The sequence below is a fragment of the Pinus tabuliformis genome, chromosome 4_1, assembly GCF_031772625.1.
Source record: "Pinus tabuliformis cultivar Carrire ecotype Pingquan chromosome 4_1, CPIR1, whole genome shotgun sequence".
In the NCBI taxonomy this organism is placed as follows: Eukaryota; Viridiplantae; Streptophyta; class Pinopsida; order Pinales; family Pinaceae; genus Pinus; species Pinus tabuliformis.
Genome location: NC_142303.1, coordinates 713,088,529 through 713,102,473, shown reverse-complemented (window position 1 = coordinate 713,102,473; position 13,945 = coordinate 713,088,529). Strand labels below are relative to the sequence as shown.

At 37.6% G+C, this 13,945-nt stretch overlaps 1 protein-coding gene across 1 annotated transcript; it reads right to left on the bottom strand.

Moving 5' to 3' along the window:
• Positions 1-11,222: 11,222 nt before the first annotated feature.
• LOC149178119 (uncharacterized) lies at positions 11,223-12,967 on the bottom strand. Its single transcript, XM_089423544.1, has 5 exons — positions 12,723-12,967; positions 12,544-12,631; positions 12,381-12,448; positions 11,816-11,872; positions 11,223-11,630 (listed from the first exon to the last, which is right to left on the bottom strand). Exons 1-5 carry the CDS (start codon positions 12,810-12,812, stop codon positions 11,481-11,483), a joined length of 453 nt encoding a protein of 150 aa, XP_089279670.1. The 5' UTR covers positions 12,813-12,967; the 3' UTR covers positions 11,223-11,480.
• Positions 12,968-13,945: the final 978 nt, after the last annotated feature.

The following is a 13,945-nucleotide window of genomic DNA, read 5'->3' as shown; positions in this document are numbered from 1 at the left end:
ACCCTCAACAGGTGCAACAACAACCTCTTCCCTCGGAATGACATTGTTCCCCAGCAAGCCCCCAAGCCAAACAACTTGGGACAATAGCTTCTATTCAATCTCAGTTTTTTGTTTTCAGTTCTTGTAATGTTTTCTGTTTAGTCAATCCATGGTGTATTGGAAATGGGTTTAGTGAGTCTATGTATTTTCTTTTTGTTTAATAGATGCTATAGTCAAGAGAGATATATGTAACCTAAATACTTTAAAGTTAAACCCCTCCTTTGCTTTCCCATAAGGCAGACCAAACGCAGACAAACACTAATCATGTAAATTTTTGTAGTAGTAATATAAAGTGCCTTAATATATATATGATAATTAAAAAATAATTTTTAAGATTTTATTGTTCAATGAAGGCATTGTCTAACTATTCTACTTTTGAAAATAGACGTAACCTCAATACTTTAGAACTAAACTTCTCCTTTGGTTTCCCATTGGGCAGACCAGAGACAAGCAAACATTAATCATGTAAATTTTTAATACAAAATACTTATATATAACGACCAAATATTATTTCATAGAATTCCAAAACATAAAATAGTAAACTAACATCCTCATTGAACAATAAAATTAAAATTTGTTTTTAAATGCATCTATAAATTCAACGCTCTCAATAAACCTAACACATTTGGATTGTACAAAACTATTACAAATAAAATTTATAAATACAACAAATTCTAAACCAAAAAAAACTACCCACCCTTATCAATCTTATTATAATGTTTATATCAATCATATTATAATGTGCGAACATGCCATTTGTATTTATACTATCAAAGCTATTAACGGACAGTGATAATGTTGGCCGTTTCATTCAAAGCGCCGCGTGGCAAATATTTTCTTTATATTTTTCGTAACGGTATACGCCGCCTGATTCCATTGGGCGCCAGAGTCATTTCGTTATGTCTTGGTCGGCTGAAACGGCCTTCTAATACATCTCCACGTGCGTTTTGACAAAACCCATCTAACAACTTTGCTTACCCAGTGGCTATTCGTATCCACTCCGGGAGTCTTCATAGTTCATCAAATGAGTCAAACGTGCCAGATGTTTGTTTTTTCTTTATTTTTTTATTATTTTAATTCGATAATCCGTATTAGGAAATTATCAAATGCATATTGTGCGCCAATTTTCGAGCAATTTTTAATTGAAAAAATATGTTAATATTTAATTATAAAGGTAAAGATATTCTATTTCTAAGATAAAGGTTTAGTTCAGGGAGGTTTTAAATTTACATTTTTTTGGGCAAATACTAATTCTATTAATGGTAAAACAAAGTAAAAATACAAAGGGTTGAGGCTTCGGGAATCATCATCCGAGAGCGCTCAAAACATCAGAAATTGTCTTAGGTGAAGAAAAACCAGATACCATAAGCAAGAGTGCAGATATAGACACCAGGAATTAACCAAGATAACATGAAGAAGAGGTGATATAACCGTCTGTCTAGAGCGCATGACCAGAGAGCTAGACCAAGACATTGCTCAAAATTCCAGAAGATCTTTACATTGCCGCATATCATGGAGAGAAATAAGACCGCCTGTCTGAAGAGGCCGAACCAAAACTGCATCCATAACCGCCTGAACTTGATCATATTAGTCATCCGCAAAACCGAAATGGAATGGGCCCAGATGGCCTCAAATTGCTGCGTCCTCATTCTGAGGCTCCTCCACCACCGGGCAAGCATTATCCTCCCATTCATCATCATATCCAACATTTTCGTCGCCTGGGTGCCTCAACAGGGGACGCGAATCACTATCATTATCTTCCCCGTTCCTCTGGCCAACGGCTTCTAGAGGCAGAGAGGCGCTGGGAGTGTCGCTCCTTTCAAGCCTCTCCCCCTTACCTTTCTCCAGGCTTTCCCCTGCCATTACCTGCATGTTGCTCTGACTGCCAGCCTCTCTGAAAGCCCCCTGAGGAGGCTCAGACATCATACGCACCCTAATTGGAGGCGGAGATTCTTCTTCAGAGAAGAGAATAGTGATATTGGCAGTGATTACAGGCCTATTAAGATTGCTTTGAAAAGTAAAATGATTGGTCTGAAACCCATGATACGGAGATGGTCTGCAAGCAGGATTCACAGAGCGGGCTGCCTGCGGTCTGCCACGCCCTCCACGACTCCCCCCGAAATGGCTCCTCATACTATGGCATACCATGATGAGGAGATTAAGGAGAGGTAGATACAAGAGAGTAGTTATACAACACAGGGAATTGGAGGCAGATACAAGAGAGTAGTTATACAGCACAGGAAACGACTTTAGACAAAGACAACAGGCCAGTAAGTGCGGGGAGAGCGGCACAGGTCGAATGGCAGGGGCATTTGAGAGCTGACCAATGATTCCAGAGACAAATCTGCTATCGAAAAACACAACTATCCCAAGCCTGAGATAAACAGAGAAAATGCACATAGAGTATTTACCTTTGTTTTCAAAGACCAGCCTGCCCCACAGACCCGCATCCTGCTCCAGCTAGAGACAAGAAGGTGGAACACTAGCAGTGGGAAGGATAGCTCAGAACGCCATGGTTATAATAGCCAACGCCTTACCTTGGACGAGGCGAGCAGTAAATACATAGAGCATGCCAAATCTTTTGCGCTGCAGAATATCCATCAAGAACCAAATGAACTTCTGGATTGTCGCGCTCATGAACCAAATGAACTTCTGGATTGTCGCGCTGGTCTGCATCTGGCAGTACCATGCTCGTCCGTCTGTCCGATAAATCATTAAGTCTCATTTATTTCACCCGCATCTGGGTGGTTTTAAATTTACATTGACAATAATAAAAACTCTAATAAGATTTTGATGAAATCTGGTAAAATATTTGGGAAATCTAAAACGTCAAGTTTCAAAATTTTAGGTGTCTAGGTTTTTTTTTATAGTGATGAAACCATTTCCAACATCAAATACATAATTCAAGAACTCAGACTATACATGATTCAAGCACTCAGAGTATCAAATTTTTTACCATATAAATATATTATCTCAAGCACGACAAATCACCATTGTCAATTCGGACAAACTTGAAATTGGACCAAGATTTTCAAGTTTTTATAGTAGTTTTCTCTCTTCATTGTACCTCGGTCCACGGTCCATCATATCCAGTATTTCAATGGAAATCTGGACATAACCTTTCTAACCTTTTTTTATTTTTTTGGCGATCTTTATCAATCTTTTTGGTTCCCATGCTAGAATCTTGGGCTAACCATATCAAATGGTTAGATTTAGATTTAATGGAACATGTAGCCTTTTTTAATAATATTAGAATTCTAAGTTTTGTATTAGGTTTTGTTTTCTTTCTTAAGAATGAATTATCATTATGATAAGTTTGGAGAATTTGCAATTATGAATATTTAGAACATTTGGTGAAAAGAACACAATATACTTGTTTAACAATAACATGGAAAGCTTTAAGAGCTTGTGGTTGTTGAATTTGTATGAAAACCAATAGTAAGGCTAAATGCATGTTTTTTTTTTTCGACAATTACTTTGAAATAATTAATTAAGAATCTGAACAATTCATTTAACAATATTTGCAAACAAATGCAAACAAGTACACATATTCAAATTTGACACATAAAAGGAATTGCAATTGATATTAAGAGATCAAATCGAAATTGGGAACCAGCGGTGGGAGACAGAGAGCGAAGGTGAAAAATAAAAAAATAGGGTTTCAGAGTTACTCCAGAGGCAACGATCCATGGAGGGGCGCAGAGGAGGGAGCTCCACTCCCTCCTTCAAGCAAGCCATGAATAGCAGGGGAAAAAAACCCATGGAAAATGATAGACGACCTTCAACGGGAAGAAATAAGAACAATGAAGAGGAACAAAATGGACCAGAATCCAAGGAGAAAAGTATTATTAAAGAGAATGAGGAAGAAGACAAGGAACAGGGAAGAAAAAACAAAGCACACATGGGCCCATGTAAGCCCAAAGCTGCTGTAACTCCCAGAGTCATGTTAAATGAGCCTGCTCTACAGGAGCACAGGGAATATATGCAAACCTATGCAATCATTTGCAAATTCATGGGTTTATGGCCCACTGAAAAAAACTTACAAATGTGGATAAGATACCACTGGAAACCAAAAGGAAGCATGGACCTACACCTAGGTTCAAAGGGTTTCTTTACCGTGGTTTTTGCGAATATCGAAGACAAGGATAGAGTTTTTGAAGGTGGGCCATACTTCTTTACTGTTGCAGGTCTCTATATGTGACCTTGGATCATGAATTTTGTCCCAGAACGTGAGACCTTTACTTCAGTCCTGGTTTGGGTAAGGCTCTATTCTCTTCCGCTTGATTATTGGCAAACAGAATCATTAATAGCCATAGGAAATAAGCTAGGACGGTTTGTTAAAGCTTCTGAAGCCACTAGGAGGGGAAAGTATACTTCCTTTGCTCGGATCTGTGTGGAGATGGATCTCTCTAGAGCTCTTCCAGATGAGATAATCTTGGAAGTTCATGATGAAGAATGGGTCCAAACCATAGACTACGAACATATTCCGTTCAGATGCCGCAAATGTCATGAACATGGACACCTATTCAGGGATTTCCCTCTCACTAAAATAGAGAATAAGAGTAAAGCTAATGCTATGAAAGACTACAAAGCCTTTCACAAAATGGAAAACAAAGGAAAAGGAAACAAGAAGGGAATAAAATCACACAAATCTGAAGGACAACAAACCAGCCAAAACAGGCTCTGAGTCTTGGAAGTGGAAGAAGAAGATAACACAACAGACTAGACGAAAGGGGAAGAATTAATGGAAGAAAAGAAAGTAGAGGACAAGGAAAAAACACCAGATAAGATTTTGTAGACAGAAACGATGATGAGCGATGCAGAAATAGAAATGGATCAGGAGATGACCCAAAGTAAGATGGAAACGGAGGACCAAGAACTTCAGGCGATTCTTGAGAAAGAGAATCTTGACTTGGACGATTTCTTGATTCAAGGAACTAAAGAAGGGATAGACTCTTTACCTCCAGAGGAGTTCAATAAAGTCCAACAACTATGTATATGGAAAACCCAAAACAAAGGTCCGGAGAGGCAAAGGAGCAAGGAAAAGCAGAGTAATGAGGGGGTAAAAATGGCAAAACCCATACCTGGATTAGCACCCAGAAACCCAGGAAAAAAAAGAGGTAGGAAAAAGCAGAACAAGTTATTAATGGAATGTGGAAAGCTAATGATAAACGCAGGTAAGATGAAAGATCTAACCAGCTACTCCTTCACCAATCTTTAATAATGAAGTTTACTTCTAGGAATATCAGAAGTCTTGGTAGTAAAAGGAAACAGAGGCTGATTAGTAACATAATGAAACAAATAGCTCTGGATGTGATCTTCATCCAGGAAACCAAATGTTCCATTCATAAATTAAAAGAGATTCATAGCAAGTGGCTCAATAGTTATGAGTTTTTGGAAGTCAAAGCGGAGAATACAGAAGGAGGTATTCTCACCCTTTGGAATCCTAAGAAAATAGAAATTTTAGATGTTGAAGCATCTCGAGATTATCTTTCCATGGTCATCCAGCCTATCGGAGATAAGGAAACCTACCTAATCACCAATGTGTATGGACCCCAAAGATTGGAAGGAAAACTAAAATTTCTTGATTCTCTGGAGGAACTAAGGGATAGACATGCAGGTATGCCATGGATACTGGGAGGGGATTTTAACATGATTAAATCGCTTTCAGAGAAAAAAGGTGGAACTAGAATTCAAAGTCAAGGCTCTCTGAAGTTTCAGTCTTTCACAGACATTATGAAGTTAGTGGACATTACAACCAGTAATGGAATTTTTACTTGGAACAACAAAAGAGGAGGAGAGTCTCAGGTGGCTTCAAAATTGGACAGATTCATGATATCTGAGGATCTTATGCTCAATAATAAGGAAATTTCAGCAAGAATCCTACCCTTTGGAGGATCTGACCACTGGCTGATTCATCTGGAGGTGTAGAGTATTGGTACTCCAAGAAATAGACCTTTTCGCTTTGAAAACATCTGGCTTTCTCATCCAGATTTCAACAGTAATATTGCCAAATGGTGGGCAGAAGATTTGAATATCCAAGGCACCAATATGTTCCTTCTTCAAAAAAGACTAAAACACATTAAGCTTAAGCTCAAGGAATGGAACAAGAATGAACATGGCAACATTTTTGTAGCCAAAAAAGCAGTAGAAGGAAAAATGCAGGAACTCAACCAAGCCCTTATCATAGATGGCTTTGATGAAATCAGGAATGATCAGGTCACCAAATACCATCAAGAATGGGAGGAATTGTGCAAACAAGAGGAAATATTTTGGAGGAAAAAATCGAGGGTTCAATGGCTCAAAGAGGGAGAAAGAAATACTAGCTTCTTCCATAGATCCACAATGGTGAACAGAGTTCATAATAGAATTTCAGTGATCAAGGATGAGACAGGCATTCTTCACAACTCTCATGTTGAAATAGAAAAAGCTTTGGTCAAGCACTTTCAAGGCATTGCCAAAGAAACTTGTTATAACAGAGAGAATTCCATCAGAAACTTCACAAGACACATTCCTAGGTTGGTGTCTAGTGAGGACAATTTCAACCTCAACAAGCCAGTAACCAAGGAGGAAGTCAGCGAGGTGCTCAAAGAAATGCAAAATGGTAAAGCACCGGGCCCAGACAGTTTCAATGTTGATTTCTTCAAAGCCTGCTGGAGCATTGTTAAAAAGGATATTTTAAATGTGGTAGAAGATTCCAGGATGAATAAAAATATTCTGAAAGCTCTGAACACTTCTTTCATTGCTCTTATCCCCAAGCAGGAGGCTGCTCAGACTCCAGACAAGTTTAGACCAATAGCTTTATGTAATGTGGTCTACAAGATAATATCAAAAGTGGTGGCCAATAGACTCAAACCTCTCCTTCCATCCCTGGTTTCTATGGAACAAGCTGGTTATGTGGAAGGAAGGAAAATTCTCAACAATATCATTCAAGCTCACGAGGTGGTTCATTCTTTGACTATCAACCGAAAGGCTGGTATGATCATGCAATTAGACATTGCTAAAGCCTATGATAAACTAAGTTGGAACTATATCAGGAAAATACTTATTGCCTTTGGGTTTGATCACAACTGGGTAAGATGGATCTTGGCCCTGGTTACTTCCTCAAGTTTCTCTATTTTGGTCAATGGCTCTCCCTCTGAAACATTTCTTCCCTCTAGAGGCCTCAGACAGGGGGACCCACTCTCTCCCTTTCTCTTCATCCTTATGATGGAAGGACTAGGTCGATCTATCAATCATGCCAAAGAAGTTGGTAAGATCAAAGGTCTCCAACTCTCTGATAGGGGTCAAGCTTGGACGCATCAATAGTTTGTGGATGACACGATGCTGCAAGGAATCCCTACAGTCAAAGAAGCTCATGCATTCAAACAAATTCTAAATGAATTTGCCAAGGCTTCAGGTATGGAAGTTAATCTCACCAAATCCAAGATCTTTTTCTTCAATACTAATATTGCCATTCAAAAGAACATTGCTAAAATTCTGGGCTTTCAAAGAGATTCTCTTCCCTCAAAATATTTGGGGATACCTCTAACTACTAAGCCACTACACAAAAGCATCTGGGAGCCAATTATCAACAAACTACAAGACAAAATCAGAAAATGGACGGTTAGATCCTTAAACCTGGCTGGCAGACTAGTGCTCACAAAGGTTGTTCTACAATCAATCCTAGTTTTTATGCTTTCTATTCTCCCAGCTCCTAAAGGAGTTTTGAAACTTATCAGAAACATTTGAAGAAACTTTCTTTGGGGAAAGGGGGAAGTAAAGAAAAAATGGGCCTTGGTAGCCTGGGAAAAAATCTGTAAACCTAGAAATTATGGAGGACTAGGATTGGGTGATCCTGAAATTTTAAGCAAAGCTCTAGGGGCTAAATTATGGTGGCGTTGGCTAAAAGAACCAAAGGCTTAGTGGGCTACAATTTTGAAAGAAAAATATGCCAGTTCATGGCCTAGTGAGGATCATATAAGAATGGATGGTAATATCAAGGGATCACACATATGGAACAAGGCTTAGGACAATAGAAGTCTAGTTCAAGAGAATGGCTTTTGGGAAATTAGAGAGGGAAACCTAGCTTTGTTTTGGGAGGACAGATGGCAACAGGAACCCATTCTTTTGAAAGAATAACTAAAGGAACTGAAGGCAGAGATCAATGATAAAGGATTAATCAAAGTTAAGGATTTTTGGGATTGGACCAACAATGCAGGAAAGTGGAGACAATGGAGGAAATTTGATCTTAGAAATGACAACCCTTTAAAAGACAAAGCTGATGTAATAATGCAAGAGTTAGATAGAAGGAAAATTCTTGTTTCAGAAGGGAATGACCAGCTAAGATGGGGCAACAACAATGAGGGCACCTTTAATCTTAAGGATGCAAAAAAAATTCTCCTTGGTTTGGCTTCCCAAGCTCTGGATAAAGCATGGAAAAGACTTTGGAGACAACAAGGTTGGATGAAAATTAAACTCTTCACATGGCTGGTGCAACACAAGAAAATTTTGACTTGGGACAATATTAGGAAAAGAGGTGTTCTGGGGCCCTCCAGGTGCCAGCTCTGTGAAATGCAAGAGGAAACAATGGAGCATATTCTCAACAACTGCTCCTTTTCCTCCAAGCTGTGGGATTCTTTTGCCTCCATATTCCAGCAGTCAGACAGAGACCTTGGAAGCATCATCAACACCCTAGGCAAATCGAGAAGAAATTTCATGAATAACAAAGTTCTTAGCATTGCCTAGGCTCTAACACCATCATCTAGAACACATGGAAAGAAAGGAATAACAGGATATTTAAGGGAAAAAAACCACCCTGTACCTGCATGATCAGATCCTAAAACAACTACAAGAGACTATGAGCTCCATTGTCTGAAATCTTCCTGTGAATCCTCCCTCGGCTTCTGAGTGGAGGATTCTCTGCCAGCTTGGATTACAAAGTTTGACTCCTCAAAGCCTGGGAGGGAAGAATCTCTTTAAAGACTCAGAGCTTGATTTTTGGCAACCTCCCCCCAAGGGATTTTTGAAGTTCAACATTGACGGAGCCTCAAAGGGAAACCCGGGTACAACGGGTCATGGCGGAGTTTTAAGGGATGAAAAAGGGAATATCTTGTTTATTTTCCATGGCCATCTTGGAAAAGCCACCAACAATATGGCAGAAATTCTAGCTATGGAACATTGTTTAGAATTTTTGCTTCTAGATAATCGACACAATGTGATTGTTGAAGTGGATTCTGAGTTAATCATTAACTCAGTCAAGAAGATTAGCTAGGGTACTACACCGGAAAAGGTCTCAAAGAACTGGAGGCTCAATCAAATCTTTTAAAGGATCCACAAGCACCTTCTAGGCCTCCGTACCATAACTTTTAAACATGTTCGAAGGACGGCCAACAAGCTGGCGGACCTCCTGGCCAATCAAGGAGTGAATTGCGCAGAGGAAAAGTTTGCAACAAAATGGCAAGAGCTAACTCAACCGATTCTTAAGGCGAAATGCCATGATCAAGCCGAAGAAGATTGGTTGATGTTCAGAAGCAGGACCATGGAAGGTAACACTGACAACCCAGAAGCGGTATGAGCAGAGGAGTGGACTCTTTTAGTTTTACAGTGTATAGAAAGCTTTGGCGGTTTATTGGTCGAAGAAGCAAGCTCATTCAAAGCCTTTGTGGCTGCAAAGCGGGTGGCTTTCCTCTAAGGGTTTCAGACAGGCCAGTTAAGGCCTCTTCTCACAATATCTCTGGCAAACTAGTTTGTCGTGTGGATGGGAGAAGGGCACTCTTGACGCCCCCAACTTACGTTTTCTTTTGCCTCCGAAAGGTTTTCAGTTTCCTGAGCGGTTTTAGCAAGCCCCGCGAGTGGGAAGCAGTTTCAACTTTTTCACAGCAATCACATTCAACGATTGACACATGGAAGAGGGACCGTTTGAAAAACCGCCATGATCGCACATTAAATGGCGGCATATAGGGTTCAACGATATTCTTTTTTGCTGTTGGATCTATTGAATGAGATCTACGGTTGATTTTTAATGGGCTTGTTTGTGGGGCCAAGGTGTTTAGGTCGGATCGTCGGTTTAAATTATAGTTTAATTTTATAGAGTTCTGTTACGAACAACTGTTCGGTTAGCTTTTAATTGCGCATTTTGGGTTTCTCTTTATCCGAGAATGTAGTCCTTTGGTATTGGATGTTTTTTCTGCACCATTGGTTGGCATCACCATGGTTTGGTGCCCACTCCGTTCATGGGTGTGTATAACATATGCAAATCAGTTTTGAATTAATGCCATAGAAAGATCGTCTCTTGCACTAGCAAAAAAAAAAATTGACACATAAAACAAAAAACAAAAATATTATCAAATTAATATATTTATTTTGTAAATATTAATAACAAAAATACATTTAAATGTCTAAAATGTCTAACATATAGATTTACATCTAAATGCATTTTTTTCCTTTTCAACAATTATTTTAAAATAATTAACTAAGAATCTGAACATTTTATCTAACAACATTTGCAAACAAATGCAAACAAGCACATCTATTCAAATATGGCACATAAAACCAAAAAAAATATTATCAAATTAATATATTTATTCTGTAAATATTAATAACAAAAATACATTTAAATATCTAAAATCTCTAACATATAAATTTAGATCATATAAGCATTTTTATATTTAAAATTATTGCAACTATATAACACACATACATATCTCTGTTTATATTTAAAATTATTGCAACTATATAACACACATACATATTTCTTTTGTATCATTCCCATAAATGCGACTCCTATCTTCAACCCCTTCTAATTAAATTTAAATCTTTAATCTAATAAAAACCCACACAAAGCCAATTAATTTATGCCTCCTTACTTACTTTACATACTTAATTTATAACTTAAAATACATACTTATTTTCATACTTACATATTAAAAATATATCACTTACATTACATATTTATTTTATTTTCATAGTTACATACTTATTAAATATACGTACTTATTTTATAACTTAACATACATACTTATTTTCATACTTACATACTTATTAAAAATATATCACTTACATTACGTATTTTATTTTCATAGTTACATACTTATTAAATATATATCGTTTACATTACATAGTTATTTTATTTAATAAAAGAAATTCTACTATTTTTTCTTTTTTCTCGCAAATATGTGGGATTCAAATCTCACCAATACATATTAATAGAAAATTAACATTTAAATATTAAATTTGATATTATAGCCAGTAAATTGCTTGCGTGCATAATTCCAATGGATAGTATGAGCGTTTATCCACACCCTATTTAGAGAAATGACCGCGAATTTAAGATAAAGTCTAATTCTATGTTTGCTCCTCCAGTTCTAACAGGCTGATGCACACGCTATCAAACAGCCACACTATACACTAACGAAAGAACTTACATTGTCGACGAATCCACTGCATGTTACCAATCGGCCTCACTCTCGTAGACCTTTTTGGGGTTTGTCATCACTGTGTCGGGAGCCAATTATTTCAAACGACCCGAAATTATCGCTTGAAATCCAATCTTCTTCTAACATTTTCGTGAACATTTCCTGCAACTGCTGAAGCTCGTCCTCTTGCTTACCCTGAAATGCACAAGATTCATCCATTACCATACCAACGAGCCGAAACAATGATAAAACGCCAAGATATTTTGATGCAGATGTACCGATGATTATTGATCCTCTTTTCCTCTCAAGTTTCCAAAAGGACTACTGATATATTGATTTCTAATATGCCCATTTAGATAGCCATCAATCATATTTCATACCTGCACTCTTTCAGTGGCCATCCGGGATGAAATCTCATCAAGGAAATCGCAAAACGCCTGCACAAAACAGGAAAAAATGGTAACAACAAGACTTCTAATTATCGTTACCAGCATTTACAGGCCTTTGCTAGGAATTTACTAAGTTCAGGTACATCGGTCTCGGTAGAAAATTAATTCATTTTTGCCAGTGGACATTTGAAGGTGAGAATTCAGAATTTAAATTGATTTGTACATGTTGGGAATGTATGAATATTTAGGAACCTGATATATATGAAGTAAGGCCAATTTAAAGTAAATTGGATAACTGATAGTCAGGAGGATGTGCTCTTAAAGTTAGGTTTAAAGTTAGGTTTAGGCAGGGAGGTTTGGTTCTTATGGATTTTGAGGTGGTCTTAGAAATTTGGTCTTATAAATTTAGTAGTCTAATTCTCAGCAAGACTATGTACACTCTTATATAAAAAAAATTACCACGGAAGAAGTTTCCACTCCACAAGGTTATAAAATAAGACTAGAATTACAGAAATTATATGCTCTAAACTTTGCAGAGAGACACTAACTAACTTACATCCATATCTTCAGAAGGTTCATACATGCCTGCATCATATAGTGCTCTCTTGGTTTCTTCAGATAGAACTGCAAATAGAATAAGCTTTCAGCTATATATCACGCGCAACATAAATTAAATGAATGCCAGATAGAGGTGCACATCTTTCTTTCTTTCATATTACCTGAATAGGCCTCTTGAATCTGCTGGAATCTGGACTTAGCTGTCTCTGATGAAGAAGGATCTGTTGACCATTTATCAGGATGCCATTTCTACAAGGCAGATAGCTTAACAAAATCAGGTACATACCATTGATGAACATAACCTCACAGGAACTAAAAACAACCAACATTTTGTGCTCACCATTGCTAGTTTTCTGTAGGCCCTGCGTATTTCAGCAGCGGAGGAGTCCTTATTCACCCCAAGAATGGAATAGAAGGATGTAGTCTCCATATCACATATCCTCGCTTTCAAAATAATATGAACGCCCTATCGCAGAAGACTGATCTCCACTGTAGAAAATCAAATCATAAACCTATAAATTCAAAATCTGTGGCCTCTGTGCATAAATCATATATATAACCGACCTTAAATTCTAGATACATTCTAGATATTTCTATACGAGTGTGGAAATTCCATGTTACGTTTTCATAGGTAACACGTCAATCTTATCCCCGTAAAGCTGAAAAGCAAATATGCAACGGCTCCCTTATCGGAATTTGGACTAACCATGTATTAACGTGCACGTAAGGTTAATGTAGCTATTGCCGCCGGTGATTTCCGGGAGTGTGAGCGTTGAACATGTCAAAGGTGGTGATTAAGCTCGTTTTATATCAAATCAAATGCAGGCGTGGCCTTGGATACTTTACAGTTTCGAAATTTCGCGAACCATAACGTGGTGGACATGTCACGAGCGTATTGCAGAATTTGGACAGCGCATGTTTGGTTGTTTCTCAGCATTCCAGAATGTCCCCATGCATGGAATACCAACAGCATGCGCTGATCATAAGTCCAAAATGGAACAGTTGCAGCGTCATGACGGAATTAAAATTTTCTTTATTGGCGCTGAAAATGGAATCCTTGTCATCAGAAAATCCAGAACACCCTTCAAACCTATCTTAAAATAAGTTTAATTTATAGCAGTTGTTTATAATGCGATTTTTTTGAAGGTTTTTTTGGTGGGTTTTTCCGGTCAAATTCCGGCAGTAATTTATTGGAATCGCAAGTTTGATTGTTAGTTTCTGCACAATCAAAGTGTCCTAGGGGTTTTCCAGGGTGCTGAATCCAAATATGCAGTTAAAAAACCATTTTAAATAATACAAATCAAGATTTAACGTCAATTTTTTCGGCCGAATCTCCAAAAAAATCGCATTATAGACAACTCTTAATTTATATGTCCACTCTCTTTTATATGAAATAGATTTTAATTTATAACTTAATGGGCATTGTTAGTGAGGCCACAATTTGTTTTAGATGAGTAATTTTTTTAAGAAAATCTAGAAATGTTTGAATTTTTTTAGGTTAGTATCAAAAAATCTATTAACACTAAAAATCTTGAAGCTTAATGGTTGTAACTAAGATTTCTA